At 42.4% G+C, this 20,420-nt stretch overlaps 3 protein-coding genes across 4 annotated transcripts in view; 2 read left to right on the top strand and 1 right to left on the bottom strand.

The window, feature by feature from the left end:
* Positions 1-5,219, top strand: part of LOC115151665 (homer protein homolog 3) — a 44,205-nt gene extending 38,986 nt beyond the window's left edge. For both annotated transcript variants that reach the window (XM_029695795.1, XM_029695794.1), the window contains 2 exons: positions 1,836-1,916; positions 2,129-5,219. In XM_029695795.1, coding sequence (XP_029551655.1) covers positions 1,836-1,916; positions 2,129-2,314 — 267 coding nt within the window. In that variant the 3' untranslated portion in view covers positions 2,315-5,219. The remainder of the gene's footprint in view (positions 1-1,835; positions 1,917-2,128) is intronic.
* A 7,876-nt stretch (positions 5,220-13,095) lies between these two features.
* LOC115151664 (ubiquitin-60S ribosomal protein L40) lies at positions 13,096-14,718 on the bottom strand. Its single transcript, XM_029695793.1, has 5 exons — positions 14,563-14,718; positions 14,014-14,125; positions 13,779-13,865; positions 13,556-13,658; positions 13,096-13,253 (listed from the first exon to the last, which is right to left on the bottom strand). The coding sequence occupies exons 2-5, from the start codon at positions 14,114-14,116 to the stop codon at positions 13,160-13,162; spliced, it is 387 nt and encodes a 128-aa protein (XP_029551653.1). The 5' UTR covers positions 14,117-14,125; positions 14,563-14,718; the 3' UTR covers positions 13,096-13,159.
* Positions 14,719-15,843: 1,125 nt separating this feature from the next.
* Positions 15,844-17,986, top strand: LOC115151264 (testis-expressed protein 45-like). Its single transcript, XM_029695216.1, has 5 exons — positions 15,844-16,336; positions 16,664-16,770; positions 17,082-17,176; positions 17,339-17,439; positions 17,762-17,986. Exons 1-5 carry the CDS (start codon positions 15,844-15,846, stop codon positions 17,956-17,958), a joined length of 993 nt encoding a protein of 330 aa, XP_029551076.1. The 3' UTR covers positions 17,959-17,986.
* The last annotated feature ends 2,434 nt before the right edge of the window (positions 17,987-20,420 follow it).

Genomic DNA, 20,420 nt, shown 5'->3' with positions numbered 1-20,420 from the left:
AAGTCATTAAGGTTTCGAGGCTGACGTTTGGCAACTCGAACCTTCAGCTCCCTCCACAGATTTTCTATGGGATTAACGTCTGGAGACTGGCTAGGCCACTCCAGAACCTTAATGTGCTTCTTCTTGAGCCACTCCTTTGTTGCCTTGGCCGTGTGTTTTGGGTCACTGTCATGCTGGAATACCCATCCATGACCCATTTTCAATGCCCTGGTTGAGGGAAGGAGGTTCTCACCCAAGATTTGACAGTACATGACCCCGTCCATCGTCCCTTTGATGCGGTGAAGTTGTCCTGTCCCCTTAGCAGAAAAACACCCCCAAAGCATAATGTTTCCACCTCCATGTTTGACGGTGGGGATGGTGTTCTTGGGGTCATAGGCAGCATTCCTCCTCCTCCAAACACGGCGAGTTGAATTGATGCCAAAGAGCCCCATTTTGGTCTCATCTGACCACAACACTTTCACCCAGTTGTCCTCTAAATCATTCAGATGTTCATTGGCAAACTTCAGATGGGCATGTATATGTGCTTTCTTGAGCAGGGGGACCTTGCGGGCGCTGCAGGATTTCAGTCCTTCACGGCGTAGTGTCTTACCAATTGTTTTCTTGGTGACTATGGTCCCAGCTGCCTTGAGATCATTGACAAGATCCTCCCATGTAGTTCTGGGCTGATTCCTCACCGTTCTCATGATCATTGCAACTCCACGAGGTGAGATCTTGCATGGAGCCCCAGGCCGAGGGAGATTGATAGTTCTTTTGTGTTTCTTCATTTGCGAATAATCGCACCAACTGTTGTCACCTTCTCACCAAGCTGCTTGGCGTAGGTCTACAATCTTGTCCCTGACATCCTTGGAGAGCTCTTTGGTCTTGGCCATGGTGGAGAGTTTGGAATCTGATTGATTGCTTCTGTGGACAGGTGTCTTTTATACAGGTAACAAGCTGAGATTAGGAACACTCCCTTTAAGAGTGTGCTTCAAATCTCAGCTCGTTACCTGTATAAAAGACAGCTGGGAGCCAGAAATCTTTCTGATTGAGAGGGGGTCAAATACTTATTTCCCTCATTTAAAATGCAAATCAATTTATAACATTTTTGACATGTGTTTTTCTGGATGTTTTTGTTGTTATTCTGTCTCTCACTGTTCAAATAAACCTACCATTTAAAATTACAGACTGATCATTTCTTTGTCAGTGGGCAAACGTACAAAATCAGCAGGGGATCAAATACTTTTTTCCCTCACTGTAGTTGCAGTGAAATGTGTTGTTTTACAGGGTCAGCCATAGTATTACAGCACCCCTGGAGCAAACTAGGGTTAAGTGCCTTGCTCAAGGGCACATCGGCAGATTGTTCACCTTGTTGGCTTGGGTGTTTGAACCAGCTATCTTTCGGTTACTGGCCCAACGCTCTAACCACTACACTAGAGTAGCTGCTCCTTTCAACAGTAGCTGCTGCTTTTTGATTGTGAGGTATTCTAGGTCGGGTGAACTCGCCCTCAGCTCGTCAACTTCTTTATCCAGAGATGGAACATTAGCGAGTAATATACTCGGAAGCGGTGGGCGGTGTGCGGGTCTCCTGAGTCGGACTAGAAGTCCACTCCGAGTACCTCCGCCGGTGATGTTTTGGGTCAGCCTCTGGAATCAGTTCAATTGCCCAGGGGATTGAACAAAAGAACAAAGGATCCAATTCGGGAAAGTCGTATTCCTGGTTGTAACTAGTCAAAAGATCACATTTGGGATCTGTTTGGTATCTGGCTAATGATTAGCCCAAGCTGCTGCTTTCAACAGCTAATGGGTATCCTAATAAAAAACCAAAGGATTACAGTATTTGTGGTCTCTTTTTTTAGGTAATCCACAATCTACATAGCAGGAAATCAGATATCCATGTGTTGGAGAAAGACAGAGAAGAGGCTGTTCAGAGACTTCAGGTGAGTTTGGGGAATTGGGGTAGAACATGCATTTTTGGCTTCTCTACACTAGTGAATACTGAACACCAGTGATTATCAACCGCTTTAGGGGCACTGAGATTTTTCAAATGGTATGCAAAAAAGCAGGTTGGGAGGGGGGGAACAATTGATATGACATTGACCATTTTAACATGAATTGATCTGTAGTCCTCTGTCACTTGTGGACTTTCTAGGATCTAGAGACACGAAACGCAGAACTGGAGCAACGGGTGGAGAGCGTCGAGCAGACTCTAGCTTCCACTCTGGAGGAGCGGGAACGGGCGGAGAGTGAGGTTCAGCGGGTCGTCGACGTCCTCGAAGTCAAGATATACGACCTGAATGACCTGCGACAGAGCTTGGCCAAGCTCATCAGCAAATAGCGCACCACAATGATAGAAGTTTTGAGGGCGATGGACAAGGAAGGAAAATTAAGCTCTTTCAGAACAATGTTTTCTTAAGCACATAACTGCAGTGAATGAGAGTAGCACCTTGACTTCACCTGTTGCAGCTGTACATAAGAACCAGTTATATTGTTAGGTGGGAGGCTGGGAGCATAACCCACAGGGTCAGTTTTTCTATTTAAATGTTGTTCTGTTGACCTTTACACCATTTCATGTAAATGTAGTTAGGTTTTGATTCTGTCCTTTTTATAGAGGTTCTTAAACTTCAAACGTAGTTTAATTGAATCTGGGGTTGCACTTAAAAATGTAGGTGCCTAATTATTGTTTACGTTTGTCAATATTATGAATGATTAATAAGTTAACTTCTATTGTCTTATGTATTGTATTACAGCAACAGTTGCCATAATAATGATTTGGTGATCCTACAGAGACGTTACTGCAGAATGATGAGCTGTAGAGGACTTATCACCAAAACTGCATGAACTCAGCAAAGAACCTTGCCAAGTACAGTAATGTGAGTTATGCGCATTATCCAATGTGCAATCGTTTACAAATAGATTTATTAAAAGCACAAGTAGTGTTATTAGTAAATATCTCCTGTACTTGATTCAATACATATAGCTAACTTGGTATCTGAACTTTCACTGATGTACACCAAGTGATTTTCTTCTGACCTCGACTTTGAGGCATTTTTTCTTGGTAATAAATACAAATAAAATTAAATCAGTGTTGAATTAGCAATACTATTTTTTGACAAGTACTCTGTAGGTAATGTAGCATCACCAAAGCATATTCTTGTTAATTTATACAAACTGCAATTGTATTCTGTTGAACAATGTGGTTTCTCATTTTGCTTCAAATGCACATTGACTACCTAGAAGTGTGCACATTGACTACCAACAATTGATGTGGATAATCGGAAAGTTTCACCTGCTCTGTGTACGTCATGATGCCTATATTCTTAGTTTTTGGAACATGGTCGTTTTACATTTTACTAGCCCATCTCTAACCTTCTGGAGAAAACAGTGGCCATAAAATGTTTTTTAACAATACAAAATGCCGTACCAAAGATGCACTTACTTTTCTTACCCACGTAGCACACTCGTTCTGTACTGACTGGACTGCACAATACATTTAAGATAATGAAAAAAATAAAATAACTTTGGGAATTTTTCTGTCATTAAAATTGAGCGTAGGATCTGTAGTGTTCGTATCCTCTTAAAATTCACAAGTTATTAAAGCCCCGTTTTCCATTGGCAACGGGGCTAGCTCGGATTGCGTTTCCACTGCCTCCAGAAATTCGAAATGGTGCCATGTTGCTAGGTAGCCAATGTTTGACTGTGCAGCTGGCTTTGCTAATGTTGCTAGCTTTAGCAAGATGTTGAATAATTGTATTCATGCTCACCGTGCTACCTAGCTATCAAGATGTTGAATTATTTAATTAATGCTCACCATGCTGTAACTAACGTTTCACCATACTCCTGCCAGTGCCAGCCAGACTCTGCCTTGTATTTAGGTTGCTAACGCTAGCTAGCTAAATGGTTAGTGTCATCGCTAGCATAACAGGCTAGCTAGCTGAATTCCTACCTCGCTTACAATGGCATTGGCAATTAGCTAGCTAGCAAACCAGACGACAGGTTAGATATAATGTAGCTTTAAATACGACCTGGCCAGCTAAAGTTTCTAGCTAGCTTGTTTCAACTCTGATTTGCTAGCTAACATTAAGTCGCTAGCATTTGAGGGCTGATTGTTCTCATGAAAGTTTGTGTAGTGCAAAAACATTATGAAGGATACAGATATGGTGATAATGCGTGTCATGTCTGACTACTGTAGTACTGCTTTTCCATATGCTAGCTAACAGGAACAAGCCCAGACTAGCTCAACTTGGTGTCAGCATCCAGCAGTGATCAGCTGGTGGTTGCATAGTAATGGATTCAGCCAGAATTCTAGTCGAGCTGGTACCAGTTGTGAAACTGGCTGCGCTAGCCCGAGTTTCCCTCGACTCGGCTTGAATTTGAGAATTGCATTCGAGCCAGCTCGAATTTGGCCCTAATTTTAAGTGCCAGTGGAAATGGGGCTTTATTGACCACCACTAATACCTAAGCAAACTGATTTCTTAATTCATCCAGTGTTTGAGCGTGTTCAAATACTGTAAAAATGATCATTCCCCACCATGAAGTAATCATGAAACATTATTGGATAGGTGAAAGGTGGTGTATATTTGTTGTATTTTTCTGTAATTTCACAAGGGAGTAAAGTAATAGTTTTTCCAGTATTAAAACAGGGCCTTACTAATCTCACTGAACAACACAATTGCCTGATTTTACTTTACTTTCAGCATAGGAGGAATCCATGTTTATAATATTGAAAATTGAAGTTATTGTATGTGGAACTTGACAATATTGTGGAACTAAAATCTTTGTGTACAGTTCAACATTAAACGTTTGCAAAAATGTGGTTCTATTTTTCAATGCTATGTTGTAGTAGCCAATTAACAATGAACTATATATATATCTTGAGAAAATAATCGACTGACACCAGTGCTTGACTTGGGCAGGAGCTCACCGGAGCTGAGTACCGGCACCTAAATGTTCTTCTGCTAGAGCTCCTACACCTCTTATAGAATATTAGCTCAAAAGTATTGTGGAGCTCCTGCACCTAAATATAAACAGCACCGGCACCCAAAATGAGTACCAGAACCTATTTCAGTCCAAGTCAAACACTGACTGCCACATCAGTCATTTAACAGATTAGTTTTTTATGAATTCCCCTTAGCCTAGGGGTCTGAATATTTGACTTGCCAGTAATTTGGGAGAGATGTTCCATTTAGTTTTGAACATGAGCCCTGTTTTTCAATCTCTAATAAAAAATCCTGTCTACTGCACTCAAGATCATCAAGCACAAAAGCATTGTGCTTTTGTCAGCTTTTGTTGGTTTCCTTTGCATTAATTGTTTTGCATGAATTGTTTGTCACCTTGACTTATCTGTTAATCAATGTTTTTGGAGCAGTCCATGCTCCGATGAAGGACTGAATTTTGAATAAACAAAAAGTTTCTCTAGTCTAGTCAACATCAATTCAATAGACTGTCCCAAGAAAACATTTTGGGCTAGATTTAATCAGATTGACATTAGCATAGCTTTGTCAAATATTTTTTATAACAACACCAAGATGGAAATGACAGGCTGTGGTCTAATGGGAACAAATTAGCAGTAGTGGGCAGAACAAGCACGCGCTAGCGAGATCCTATTGGTACATTCTCGCATTATCTGCAAGTGCGCAACTCAATTCGTATTTGCACTGCTAAACAACGCGGTTTAAAAAAAAAAAAAAATTGTAAAGGGTTTACAAAGTGCACTCTGTTAACAGAGTCTAGTTTTGGGAACAGACAACTGTTTTGAGATCAAATGTTTAATTGATGAGAACATTTGCAGAATGTCGGTCAAAATCCATCTCGTTCCATCTTCTCCCACTGCCCGCCAGTGAGCTTCCTCTCTGGTTGTGAGTGGAAACTAAGAGGATGCGTCACGTTTAAACATCCAGTGAAATATTTGTAAAATAAAATACTTTGTTTTATAGTGAAATGTTTTCTTACAAATAAGTGTTAAAGTATTTACTAAAATAAACTGAAGTAAAAAATAAATAACAAAAATAACATAACGGGAGCAATGCAAATAGTCTGTGTAGCCATTTGATTAGCTGTGTCTTATGGCTTGGGGTAGAAGCTGTTTAGACATAGACTTGGCACTCTGGTACCGCTTGCCATGCGGTAGCAGAGAGAACAGCCTATGACTAGGGTGGCTGGAATCTTTGGCAATTTTTAGGGCCTTCTTTTGGCAATTTTTTAGGGCCTTCCTCTGACACTGCCTGATTTAGGGGTCCTGGATGGCAGGAAGCTTGGCCCCAGTTATGTACTGGGCCGTACGCACTACCCTCTAGTGTCTTGTGGTTGGAGGCCGAGCAGTTCCCATACCAGGCGGTGATGCAACCAGTCAGGATGCTCTCGATGGTGCAGCTGTACTTTTTGAGGATCTGAGGATCCATGCCAAATCTTTTCAGTCTCCCGAGGGGGAATAGGCTTTGTCGTGCCCTCATCATGACTGTGTTGATGTGTTTGGACCATGATAGTTCCTTAGTGATGTGGACCCCAAGGAACTTGAAGCTCTTAACCTGCTCCACTACAGCCCCGTCGATGAGAATGGGGGCGTGCTCGGTCCTCCTTTTCCTGTAGTCCACAATCATCTCCTTTGTCTTGATCATGTTGAGGGAGAGGTTGTTATCCTGGCACCACACTGCCAGGTCTTTGACCTCCTCCCTATAGGCTGTCTCATCGTTGTCGGTGATCAGGCCTACCACTGTTGTGTCGTCTGCAAACTTAATGATGGTGTTGGAGTCACGCTTGGCCATGCAGTCATGAAGGGGACTGAGCACACACCCCTGAGTGCCCCCCGTGTTGAGGATCAGCGTGGCAGATGTGTTGTTATCTACCCTTACCACCTGGGGGCGGCCCATCAGGAAGTCCAGGATCCAGTTGCTTAGTCACAGGGTCTTTAGCTTAGTGATGAGCTTGAGGGCACTATGGTGTTGAACGCTGAGCTGTAGTTAATGAATAGCATTCTCACATAGGTATTCCTTTTGTCCAGGTGGGAAAGGGCAGTGTGGAGTGCAATAGAGATTGCATAATCTTCTGATCTTTTGAGGCGGTAATGGTGTTGTGAGCCATGACCAGCCGTTCAAAGCACTTCCTGGCTCCAGACGTGAGTGCTACAGGTCGGTAGTCATTTAGGCAGGTTACTCTGGTGTTCTTGGGCACAGAGACTATGGTGGTTTTCTCGAAACATGTTGGTATTACAGACTCGGTCAGGGACAGGTTGAAAATGTCAGTGAAGACATTTGCCAGTTGGTCAGCGCATGCTCGGAGTACACGTCCTGGTAATTCGTCTGACCCTGCGGCCTTGTGAATGTTGACCTGTTTAAAGGTCTTACTCACATCGGCTATGGAGACAGTGATCACACAGTTGTCCTGAACAGCTGATCCTCTCATTCGTGCTTCAGTGTTGCTTCCCGGAAGCGAGCATAGAAGTTATTTAGCTCGTCTGGTATGCTCGTGACACTGGGCAGCTCGTGGCTGTGCTTCCCTTTGTAGTCTGTAATAGTTTGCAAGCCCTGCCACATCCAACAAGCATAGGAGCCGGTGTGGTACGATTCAATCTTAGTCCTGTATTGACGCTTTGCCTGTTTGATGGTTCGTAGGACGGCATAGCGGGATTTCATATAAGTGTCCGGGTTTGAGTCCCACTCCTTGAAAGCGGCAGCTCTACCCTTTAGCTCAGTGCAGATGTTGCCTGTACTCCATAGCTTTTGGTTTGGGTATGTACGTACAGTCACTGTGGGGACGACGTCATCGATGCACTTATTGATGAAGCCAGTGACTGAGGTGGTGTACTCCTCAATGCCATCGGAAGAATCCCGGAACATATTCCAGTCTGTGCTAGCAAAACAGTCCTGTAGCTTAGCATCTGCGTCATCTGACCACTTCCGTATTGAGCGAGTCACTGGTACTTCCTGCTTTAGTTTTTGCTTGTAAACAGGAATCAGGAATATAGAGTTATGGTCAGATTTGCCAAATGGAGATTGAGGGAGAGCTTTGTACTTGTCTCTGTGTGTGGAGTTAGCCTTCCCTGTGGCTCAGTTGGTAGAGCATGGTGTGTGCAACGCCAGGGTTGTGGGTTCGATTCCCACGGGGGGCCAGTACAAAAAAAAAATGCATGAAATGAAATGTATGCATTCATTACTGTAAGTCGCTCTGGATAAGAGCGTCTGCAAAATGACTAAAATGTCTAAAAAAAAGAAAATGGAGTAAAGGTGGTCTAGAGATTTTTTTCATCTGGTTGCACATGTAACAGGCTGGTAGAAATTAAGTAAAATGGATTTAAGATTCCCTGCATTAGAGTCACCGGCCACTAGGAGCGCCCCCTCTGGAGCATTTTCTTGTTTGCTTTGGCCTTATACAGCTCGTTGAGTGTGGTCTTAGTGCCAGCATCGGTTTGTGGTGGTAAATAGACACCCACGAAAAATGTTGATTTAAACTCTCTTGGTAAATAGTGTGGTCTTCAGCTTATCATGAGATACTCTACCTCAGGTAAGTAAAACCTTGAGACTTCCTTAATATTATATTTCGTGAACCAGCTGTTATTTACATTTACGTCATTTAGCAGACGCTCTTATCCAAAGCGACTTACAGTAGTGAATGCATACATTTCATACATTTTTATTTTTTTCTGTGCTGGCCCCCTGTGGGAATCAAACCCACAACCCTGGTGTTGCAAACACCATGCTCTACCAACTGAGCTACAGGGAAGGCTATTTACAAATGGACACAGACTGCCACCCCAGGCACCGAAAACCCAGCCAGCTGTATGTTATCCATGTCATCGTCGTCCATCCACGACTCGTTGAATCCTAAGTTATTACAGTTTTTAATGTCCCGTTGGTAGGATAGTCTTGATTGGAGCTCATCCATTTTATTATCCAATGATTGCACTTTGGCTAATAGGACTGACGGTAGAGGCGGATTATGCACTCGCCATCGGATCCTTACAAGGCACCCCGACCTATGAAGGGGCGTATACTTAGGCTACCGAATTTAAGACTTGCCTAAAGAAAAAATGCTGTGCACGAACAGCTGAAAACCCCTGAAAACCCCAAATCGTCAATTTCATCATAATATACCTGCAAACCGTTTCGACTGCCAATTTATACTTGCTACCGAAGGTTTGACACGGAGGTTTACACAGGCCAAATCAAGCTCTGTACCACATCGCCGTGCGCCTCCCAAATTTTGTAAAAATGGCTTCGCATTGACATGATTGGTTGACGGTAGGTGGGGTCAGGAGATCCTGTATAAACACACTCACTTCCTTGACAACAGCTCTGCGAAGCACAAGAAGTATGAATGCTCTGACTTCTGCAGAGGCCGCATCGCATTAAATGCTGTACAGCCACCGGATTGATGACGAAATTAACATGTATTGGGGTTGACATCCATACAAGCATTATACTCAGATTTTTACCTCAACATAGTGTAAAATACACAAACAATAGCTTAAGTGTGAGCTGTTCTTGCCATAATATGGGCTTGGTCTTTTACCAAATAAGTATATCTTCTGTATACCACCCCTACCTTGTCACAACACAACTGATTGGCTCAAACTCATTAAGAAGGAAAGAAATTCCACAAATTAACTTTTAACAAGGCACATCTGTTAATTGAAATGCATTCCAGGTGACTACCTCATGAAGCTGGATGAGATGATGCCAAGAGTGTGCAAAGCTGTCATCAAGGGTGGCTAATTTGAAGAATATAAAATATTTGGATTTGTTTAAATGATTTCATGTCTTTTGATGTCTTCTATTATTCTACAATGTAGAAAATAGTACAAATAAAGAAAAACCCTTGAATGAGTGAACTTTTGACTGGTACTGTATAGCCATTGATTCTTGAAGAATATAACTTAATGCCTCATGAGCTTAGTTCAACAGTCACTCTCCATGAGAACCCAAATTATAAACTTGTTTTTCTCTGTTTGTAAACAAACACTGTATAGCCTCATAACATGGTTAAAACAATTGGGATGGATGGTCAGTCCTTGCATCCATAGCTCTGTTTATTAATCTGAGTGGTTACATTTCTCCAGGCCCATCCCTCAGCTTTTTACCAAAACAGAGGCGAGGTGACTGTTTTTGTTATTGTTTCATCTGTATATTTGGCCTTTAAACATATGCATATTATCAAAGTCTCACCAATAAAAAGGTAAACAATAGGCCTATAGCAAATCCAGCATTTGATATTCATTTTTCACATGTAAATAGCACTTCAGTAGTACTCAAAGTATGCCATTCCATGATCACAGCATTTATTTTTCAACTCTAATCAATGACCCCAATCAGTCGTCCATGACAAATCATAAACAGAGCTGGCAATTTTTATTTATTTCACCTTTTATTCAACCAGGTAGGTCAGTTGAGAACAAGTTCTCATTGACAACTGCGACCTGGCCAAGATAGAGCAAAGCAGTGCGACACAAACACAGTTACACATGGGATAAACAAACGTACAGTCGTCAACACAATAGAAAAGTCTATATAGTGTGTGCAAATCTAATAAATCCTTAGTTTTGGGGTTATGCTCAGGTTAAACTATTTGGCTAATCTATATTTCCAAGTCCTATTCTTGAAGATCAAGGGGTATAACATATTGGAATGACTGAAATTCTGATATCTTTATATTAAAAACTAGTCTATGTAGTAGAAAGCGATTGGTTAGAAGAAGCCTACATAACCAACCCATAAAGTAAAATGTAACCTCCATATATGGCTATGTCAACTTTAACATTGATTTATTCAGAAATAGATGCTCAATTGGTAACATACATTTGTGTCTTCTAATGCCTCTTAAGGGGTTAAGTAATCTAAAAGTAACAATCAGATTACGTTACTGAGTTTGGGTAATCCAAAAGTTAAGTTACTGATTACAATTTTGGCCAGGTAACTAGGAACTAACGGATTACATTTAGAAAGTAACCTACCCAACCCTGCAGGTGTGGCATATTAAGAAGCTGATTAAACAGCATGATTATTACACAGGTGAACCCTGTGCTGGGGACATTAAAAGTCCACTCTAAAATGTGCAGTTTTGTCACACAACACAATGCCACAGATGTCTCAAGTTTGTAGGGAGCGTGCAATTGGCATGCTGACTGCAGGAATGTCCACCAGAGCTGTTGAGGGAGAAGTTAATGTTAATTTCTCAACCATAAGCCGCCTCCGTTGTTTTAGTGAATTTGGCAGTACGTCCAACCGGCCTCACAACTACAGACCACGTGTAGTCACGCCAGCCCAGGACCTCCATAACAGGCTTGTTCACCAGCGGGATCGTCTGAGACCAGCCACCCAGACAGCTGATAAAACTGTGGGTCTGCACAAACTGTCAGATACTGTCTCGGGGAAGCTCATCTGCGTGCTTGTCGTCCTCACCAGGGTCTTGACCGGACTGCAGTTCGGCTTTGTAACCTACGTCAGTGGGCAAATGCTCACCGTCAATGGCCACTGTCACGCTGGAGAAGTGTGTTCTTCACGGATGAATCCCGGTTTCAATTGTACCAGGCAGACAGCGTCACGTGGGCTAGAAATTTGCTGATGTCAACATTGTGAACAGAGTGACCAACCCATGGTGGCAGTGGGGTTCTGGTATGGGCAGCCATAAGCTGACAACGAACACAATTGCATTTTATCAATGGCAATTTAAATGCACAGGGATACCGTGACTTGATCCTGAGGTCCATTGTCGTGCCATTCATCCGCAGCCATCACTTCATGTTTCCGCACGATAATGCATGGCCCCATGTCTCAAGGATCTGTACACAATTCTTGGAAGCTGAAAATGTCCGTTCTTCCATGGCCTGCATACTCAGACATGTCACTCATTGAGCATGTTTGGCATGCTCTGGATCGATTTGTACGACAGCATGTTCCAGTTCCCGCCAAAGAGTGGGACAACATTCCACTGGCCACAACAGCCTGATCAACTCTATGCAAAAGATGTCGCGCTACATGAGGCAAATGGTGGTTACACTAGATACTGACTGGCTTTCTGATCCATGGCCTTTTTTTTGGTATCTGTATTCCCAGTCATGTGAAATCCATAGATTAGGGCCTAATGAGTATTTCAACTGACTGATTTCCTTATGAACTGTAACTCTTTAAAATTATACTTTTGACTACTAGATTTCTGTATGCTAGCTATGCTACCAGTTTATACAAATGGGAGTTAACATTTAGCACTGTCTTTCTAAATCTGAAAAGGACAACTAAATGGTTTGCAGTGATTTTAGTAACCACATTCTGGGCCTTTTACATGACAGATGACAAATATCCACTTTGTTAGATCAGATTTGTTGAATGTGTGCCAATCCAGCATCCTATCCCACTGTGCATTCCATTGATCTCTTTACCGCTTCTATCCCCATTACCTCCCCAATCTCTTCCCAGGAGTTCAAACTGATGTGTATTTTAAATCCCTACACGAAGCATCACAAAGATGTTATTTTTGAACTTGTTCCGATAGCCTTTTGTCAAAGTTCTCCATGTTTGTTGTCACGGAAGTGATGTACCGCCCCCACCTACCGTCAACCATTGTCAATGCTGAGCTATATGGAGCCCTCCATATTGTTACAAAATTGGGGTTGGCAGAATGGAGCTCGATTTGGCCTCCACAAGCTCGTCACACCCTTGCTCCGGACTGCATTGCCGGATCAAGCATAAAGTGGCTTTTACACCGCTGAAATCCACAAGCGGCTCCGTGTTACCTTATTGCAGACACTGCTATTGGATGCAACGAAACCAGACCTGACTATATTTATATCCAACAAAATCGCATGCAGCTGCATTTCAAGTTCAAACACGGAAATTAGACTGATGCATGTTAATTTTGATCAAGGGATTTATGCCTATCAGTGTTCTGGCATTCATTTCTGACATCAATAGCCTACACTATCTAGCGCCATTTAACTTCTTACGCAGTAAGGATAATAGGGGAGTGGTTTGTGACGCACAAGAGGAGCCGCTCAGTTACACCTCAAACATCTGCAACGTAGATGTTGCAATTGCTGGTTAATGCTCGATCTGATTGAATCCAGGCCCTAATCTTTAAATTATTTTAAAAACAATTTGGGATTATCAAGACAAATAAGGCCAGCCAAAGTACATTTTGGTATGTTTATTTAACAGTTGTGCTTATGTTCTACAAAAAGCACCAAGCCAACTGTTTACTTCAGCTTCTTCTTGGGGCGCAGGTTGTTGGTGTGTCCACACTTCTTCTTGCGGCAGTTGACAGCACGAGGATGGAGGCGAGCGTAGCACCTGCAACAAGTTCAGAACTGTGCAAAATGTATGGCCAAGATTGGTCCAGCGGTCTAAGCCACTGCCCTAGCGCACTTTCCTTCCTCACTATCCGGTCTACTAAAAGTAGTTTTCCTTTGTACACAGCAACATTACTGCAGTTTCTCTGAAAGATGTTGTATTTGTCACCTCAATCACAAATGTGGATGGATGTTTTTTACTGCAAAGGGGAAACTTAAAAACAGTGTAAAGATAGGCTTTAACCTTAATTGTAAAAACAGTTCATTACCACCATTAATGCAACTGTACTCAGCTCTACTTACTTGCGGCAGATCATTTTGTCACAGTTGTACTTCTGGGCCAGCTGTCTCAGAGATGGCTCGATAATGCCTCCACGAAGACGCAGCACAAGATGAAGGGTGGACTCTGGATGGGAACATTACCATAGTGGATAGATGATGCAAAGTTCACTGGTATGTTCTCACACAGGGCTGATTCTTAACTAATGAGCAGCATGACATGCGCCCACAACTCGTAATCACTTACCTTTCTGGATGTTATAGTCTGACAAGGTGCGACCATCCTCAAGTTGTTTGCCAGCGAAGATCAGACGCTGCTGATCAGGAGGAATGCCTGAGAATAAAAAGCATATTGATTTAATGAAATCACTACAGCACACACCTAGTATCAGTGTAAAAGCCACCTACCCTAAGTATTTAAAACAGCCCATTTTGTCATACTATATTACAGATAAAATGAAACTTAGAACACCATATTATACCTTCCTTATCCTGGATCTTGGCCTTGACATTTTCAATAGTATCGCTGGGCTCAACCTCAAGGGTGATTGTTTTCCCCGTCAACGTCTTCACGAATATCTGCATCTTGGTAGGCTGTTGGGATAAAATATGGTGCGAGTTGATGGCAGTAGCTAGATACATATATTTGATCTACTTAGCAAGTCAGCCAATCCCCAGCGCATCTAACAAAAAAAAAAGCTAATTAAGTATGAAGTCTTTGAAGAATAGTTAGCTATCCCATTGGCATTTAGAATGAGCCGCCAACAATCTTGCTAACTTACTAGCTAGCTGTGGCAAGCTAACTAACTAGCCAACAGCTGCGGTAAAGCGGGTGCTTCGAGCAAGGCCTCTTTGCCACATGCTGGAGTTTCAATACTCATATTTAGACTTTACACGTCTCAGATATGATAACCAAATGGATATTTAGACACTTATTTTAGCGGAGGGACACTGGTGTATTTCTATTACATAATAAATGAGTCTTCTAGTCAATTTCGCAAAAGTTGTTACGGACAAATATATACACCCACCCGGCAGATAGCTGAGCCTCAACGAAAAGAGGCTGTACAAGACGGAAGTTATATTACATCATATCCCTCTGCTTCGCACCAGTTTTTTTTCTTGCACAAATCTGTTTCATCAATCCTGACTCTACTAACATTTGCAAAATGTGGGCACAATTAGATTTAAGATGATAGAAAGTTGCAATATACTACTGTAATTACTCAATTGTATTCTCAAACGAACACAATCGATCACTAACTTGGACCAGGCGTTTAGATAATTGAATTTTACTGCCACCTGCTGGTGTGACTGAGTGTGGTGAGGTCATTTCTATTACCATACTTGTCTCAGGTGTGCATTATTTTAATTAAGATGTATTTATAACAACAATCTATCGTCAATGTCTGTTTTGTATCTTTTCTGCTAGAAATACTGCCATTGATAGCCTATGGCTAAATGCATGAATGTATCAGTGGAGGTAAAAATGGGGATGACAGGTTCAATGTAATGGCTGAAAATATGCCACAGTGAAACATTAACACCATTAAAGGTTCTCCCCCAGCAAATCTTTGTTTGTGATATTGGCACCATGGTGATAAGTTTAAAAACAAAATCTTACTAATTGCATGCATTGCCATGCAAACAGTGTTTATACGTGAACGTGAGACATGGCAAATTGATATTGTAAGGTTATCCACCAAAATGCTAAATTATGCATAAAAGACACTTGATGCAGGGAAACGTGCAGCTACCACTATTCAGGTGATGCTCTTCACTTTGGAATGGGTAAGTCACTCTCATTGCCTGATTAAAGCTTCAATTTGCTATAGACAAATGAACACATAGTAGCAGGTAACGAACATTCTAATTCCTGTTCATTGTCATTTCTGTTCATTAAGATCTTAATTTCATTCCTAATTAACAGAAAATGTAAAATGTGTCACTCAGGGCTGTCATAATGCATGTACAGTGATAGGTGAATAGGACATGTCAAGGTATGTATGTGATTGGCTACATAGGACAGATATTCATATTATCCTCAAAAAAAGTTTCTAGAATAGATAGAATGATAAAGAAAAGAATGGGGAATTTTGCTCTCAGTTCTCATTGTATTGTGACATCTTCATTACTTGTGTTATCTTGGTTTCCATGGTGAGACCACTGCATTTTCTTTCCACAGTTCTAAAAAAAGAGAGAGAACCATTTCAGGAAAGGCACATTGATGTAAGGAAAAAGACAACTCAGGAAGAAGTAATAACAGTCCAAGAAGTGCTATGGCTGTAAGCACATTGATTCAAGCCCCCTTGATGGGAAAGGACTTCCTTCAGTCCTCACACATTCCGTTTTGGGGCGGCGACAGTTGCGATGGCCTTGACGAGGCATTTAAGACCACCTTCCAGACAGACTTCAACTCCTTTGCTACCCTTCCCAAGAGATTCGCCATCTCTCGCCCCATCCCTGCCCAGGTCGAGCACAAAGACCTGCGTCGGATCAAGGAGTATCTGACCGAAGCGGTCAAGTCATATCCCCACCACCCACAGATTCCCCTCAGCCGCACACCTGCTTGGACTAAGCTGTGCACCAACTTCCAGATGCATAAAGACCCCAGGCAGGTCAACTTCCTCACCACCCAGGCAGAGGGCTTCCAGCCCCTGGCCTCAACCCACACCAAACCCATCCGGCCAGTCATGGCCATAAAGAAGAAACAGCTGGAGGAGAAGCTTCCTGTGACCACTCATAAAGCTTCATTCACCCCATACAATGTGTCGCCCATTGTCAAGGCCAAGGTCAAACACCTAGGTCAGTGGCTCTTTCAAATCTAGGTTATTGTCTAAAAGTAGATGCATGTATACTATATCTGTGATGTCATTCTGTTTGGATTAGTGAAATAGGTAAGGTCCTATATATGCCTATCTACAATGTTTGTCATTCACTGCCTGGCATATGGAAGCCTGGCATAAAGCTTTGCAGAACGGGGGCACACACTTGTTTTGGATGAACCTTTATGCCGGGTGTGGTGCTTCAGTAAACCATTACACTGACTGTATGTTTAAAAAAGTAGCTCTGTTTTTGTAAATGTGTAACCTTGAGTCAGATTGTGACATTGTCAATGCCTTTATGATTCAGGGCGAGAACCCACCTTTAAATGGGACAGGGATGGCCAACACTTTGACTCCCACCACAACGATGCATTCCAGGGACAATGGCACAGCCCACCTCAACCTGTGGAGAAGGTATCGATTGCCATTGATATCCTGGAATAGTTAGGCTACTGGGAAATTCTGTGTTTTCTGTACAGTAGCTGTATGTGAATAATGGAATCATGTGAATATTTTCTATGAATGGTCATTAAACTAGCTATGAGCGCTAAACTGGCCTTTGATAATGATCTTACTTACTATTCATTGCTCCCTGCGGAGTACAAAGCCACAACAAACCCACACCATGTCTTTGAGAAGGCCTTTGATAAGATGTTAATGAAATTTTGCTGAGGGTATACTTGACTTTTCGGATGGTGTACTGTACTTTTCCTTCTCCGGTTCAGCAAATCCACTCATCAGTGGCAATGGGAGACCCACAGAAGAATCTGGAAACTGAAACCACCCAGGATGTGTCCTTTAGACACCCTGGCAATCCTAGGTATGTGACTTACTGTATGCATGCCAAAATTCACACCACCTCCGTCATCTTGTTGTTACAAAACGTGCCACATTTTCCTGTTATGAAAGAAAATGCCTGTTGAAATCCTAATAATCAATGTTTTTATGATTTGTCTAATATATCAACCTTTCACTGACCCAGTCCAGTCAATGTGAAGGAACGTTTGAAGGTCAATCTTGGGGATTTCTCTGAAAACAAATGGACATCTACAATGGCTGATGCGTTTCGCGAGGCCAAGTCAGGTGTGTAAGCCAAGGTTATTAATGAATCCTCTGTTCGTCAATGATATAACATACTGCACTGTTAACCCTATGGATTTTATTGATTATCTATTTTTACTTCTATCTTTCTGACTGAATTGCTTCAAAACAGCTAACTATTGTTGATATAATGTATTCATATATTCTATTGCAAAACAAATTGCGGGATTGGATTTTTCTTTTAGATTGCAATTACTATTGAAAGAGCCCACAGACATAAAAATGTATTGCTTGGCTTATGAATGTGCTTCAGTGTTCTCATTCTCCTGCTTGGCTAACTCCCTGTATTGGGCCTGTTTCCCAGCCCCTGTTCTACTGATGCAGATGAACAAGACTCTCAGCTCAGTCCCCAGAGGGGACACTGATCCTGGGCGCAACCGACTGAGGATGATGGCCACAACCAACGGCTTTTTCTTCTCTGAGGTGAAACCCAAATCCTCCAATTTACCCATCCACGGGCTGGATTTGAGTAAAGTGTATCACTGGCTTCCAGGCCTTTAAATGGATCGAGGACATCCGTATAGCACCTTGCCATGCAGGAATGTTATGATGCAAAAGAGCACAGGTTTTACGGGAATTAAAACATAAGTTGATGGTAGGTGTGATTATTGTGTAATACATGTCGGCCTTGTTGTCCTGCGGTACTTGTTTGCATTTCCCATGTCTTTTCCATTCCTTGCGTTCTCTCACTTCCTACCTAGGATGTAAAATGTACTCTTTGGCAAAAGATAGTAGGCTGAACCAACATTCATATTTTGTGGGTGTTCCCACATTAATAATTTGTATTTGCATGGGAGTGGCCTGCAACATTGGGCAGCCTCATTATTCCAACATAACCTTTATTTCAACTTGCATTTCTGGCTACTGTCTTCCTAATTGGCCTGGTTGGATTTCCCTCCCCTCCGCAGCGAAACCACAGAGAGCGGCCGGTGCATTTCAGTGGCGCCAACGTGAGGACCAGGAGCAATGTGGAGTTGGGCCGACCCAGTCTGGGAGGCCTGTTCTACAGCACCGCAGCCCAGGAAGACTACCCCAAGAGGGACATACATCGAGCTAGGCCGCATACCCATCCCTCTGGCCATGTGCTGACCGGCCAAGGTGAGAGAGAAACCAAAACATTCTCATGTCCCAGTCAGTTGGGTTCCATTCCATATTAATGTCGTTTTTTTTGTCAATGAGATTTATGGTATACTCCCCAGAGCCTGGAACAGCCTCAACTACTGTTCAAAGGGACTACCTCCCACTAAAATCCAGGAGACAGGAACTTAGCCCAAAACAACTTCAACAGGTAGTTAAATAACTTTTTTTTTTTTTTTTTTCCACTTTTTTCAAATTAAGTAACAGTCAGCTGCAGAGTGGCACAACGGTCTAAGACACTGCATATCAGTGCTAGAGGCGTCACTACAGACCCTGGTTCGTTTCCAGGCTGTATCGCAACCGGCCGTGATTGGAAGTCCCATAGGGCAGCACACAATTGGCCTAGCATCGTCCGGGTTAGGGTTTGGCCAGAGTAGGCTGTCATTGTAAATAAGAATTTGTTCTTAACTGACTTGCCTAGTTAAATAAAGGTTAAATAAGTAAAACACTTATTCACTGGTGCAGAAGTTCCTGTGCCATTGGAATTGAAAACCAATACTGCTGAGAGACAACAGCAAAGTTTCTAGTCAATTAGGGTTGTACAAATGAACGCTAGAGGGCAGTATTGTTTTGAGGGTCAAACTGACCTTTCTTCAGGCTTATTATGTTCACATTTCACTTTATGTTCCCTAGACACACATGGCATAATGTGTAATGTCATCTTTTTTACATTCTGCCTGGAGATTTGTTGCCGCTATCAGTGCTCAAACAATACAAATATCTCAGAATACCTAATTCGTCCTCAGAGAACCGGTTGTTACCAAGAAACTGGTTCATGTACACACACAAGCTCTTTGCCCCCTTTGTGTGCACCCATCAGCAAGTTGTTCTATCCCAGTGTCTTTTAATCTTCTCTTTCCCTTTCTATCACTCTGTGTCCCTCTCTCTCTTTCTCTCACTGTCTGTCTGTAGATTAAATTCAGCCACATCACCGCTCCCTACAATGAGCAACACTTCACCACGACCCATAAGGAGGCTTTTGGACCCAAGCCTCTCTCCAGGACCTGCCCGGACAACCCACCTAGACAACACATTAGCCACATGCCTTTCTAAAGAGACTGAAGAGCTGCCTTATCAAAACTCGCTTACACAAATAAAGCATTTACTCTATATATTTAAGGGACATTTTGGGGATATGCAAGGGAAAAGCTCTGGTGCAAAACAATTGCTTACTTTTTTGGAAGAGATAGGCCTACTCCTCTTGAAATGTATGCTTTATTAAATGCTTTGTTTGTTTATTGAGCAAATGGCCTGGTGATATGGAGCAACTGCTTACCTCTATTGACTAAACATGTACATTTGACTGCCTACACATGATCCAATAAATGTGGAAATAAAAGCCCATGGGTCACCTTTTGGTAACTTGTTCCCAGATCTGTCATACCATACAAGTCTTAGGCATGACAGCAACAATAGGAGTTGGCTATACACAGTACTTATACCTGGGACCGGGCTAATCTTTTAGTGTGTTGGCTGTGACGTCACCCAAAGTGACTTGCATGTCTCGAGAGGAAGTGTGCAAGAAGCCTGATCATTTCACTGACACAATAAGATAAAGACAATGACCCACTCAGGTCCGGTGTGAAACATCAAAGCACAGGGCCTTACACAGTCCTTTCAGGGAAATCTGGTCTCAGAGCATTTCATATGATTCTTTATGTATATCTGAGACACTCTATTCAGTATGATATGTTACTTTTGGTATGGTTACTTAAGGGGAAAATTAAAGGAGGGTGGTTGGTCAGGGTGGATAGGTGGGTGTATAATGTGAACATCTAGCCATCCAAAGGTTGCGTGTTCAAATCCCATCATGGACAACTTTAGCA

The sequence above is a fragment of the Salmo trutta genome, chromosome 17 (genome assembly GCF_901001165.1).
Source record: "Salmo trutta chromosome 17, fSalTru1.1, whole genome shotgun sequence".
NCBI lineage: Eukaryota > Metazoa > Chordata > Actinopteri > Salmoniformes > Salmonidae > Salmo > Salmo trutta.
The sequence above is the reverse complement of the archived record's forward strand: the minus strand, read 5'-3'. Positions and strand labels throughout refer to the sequence as shown.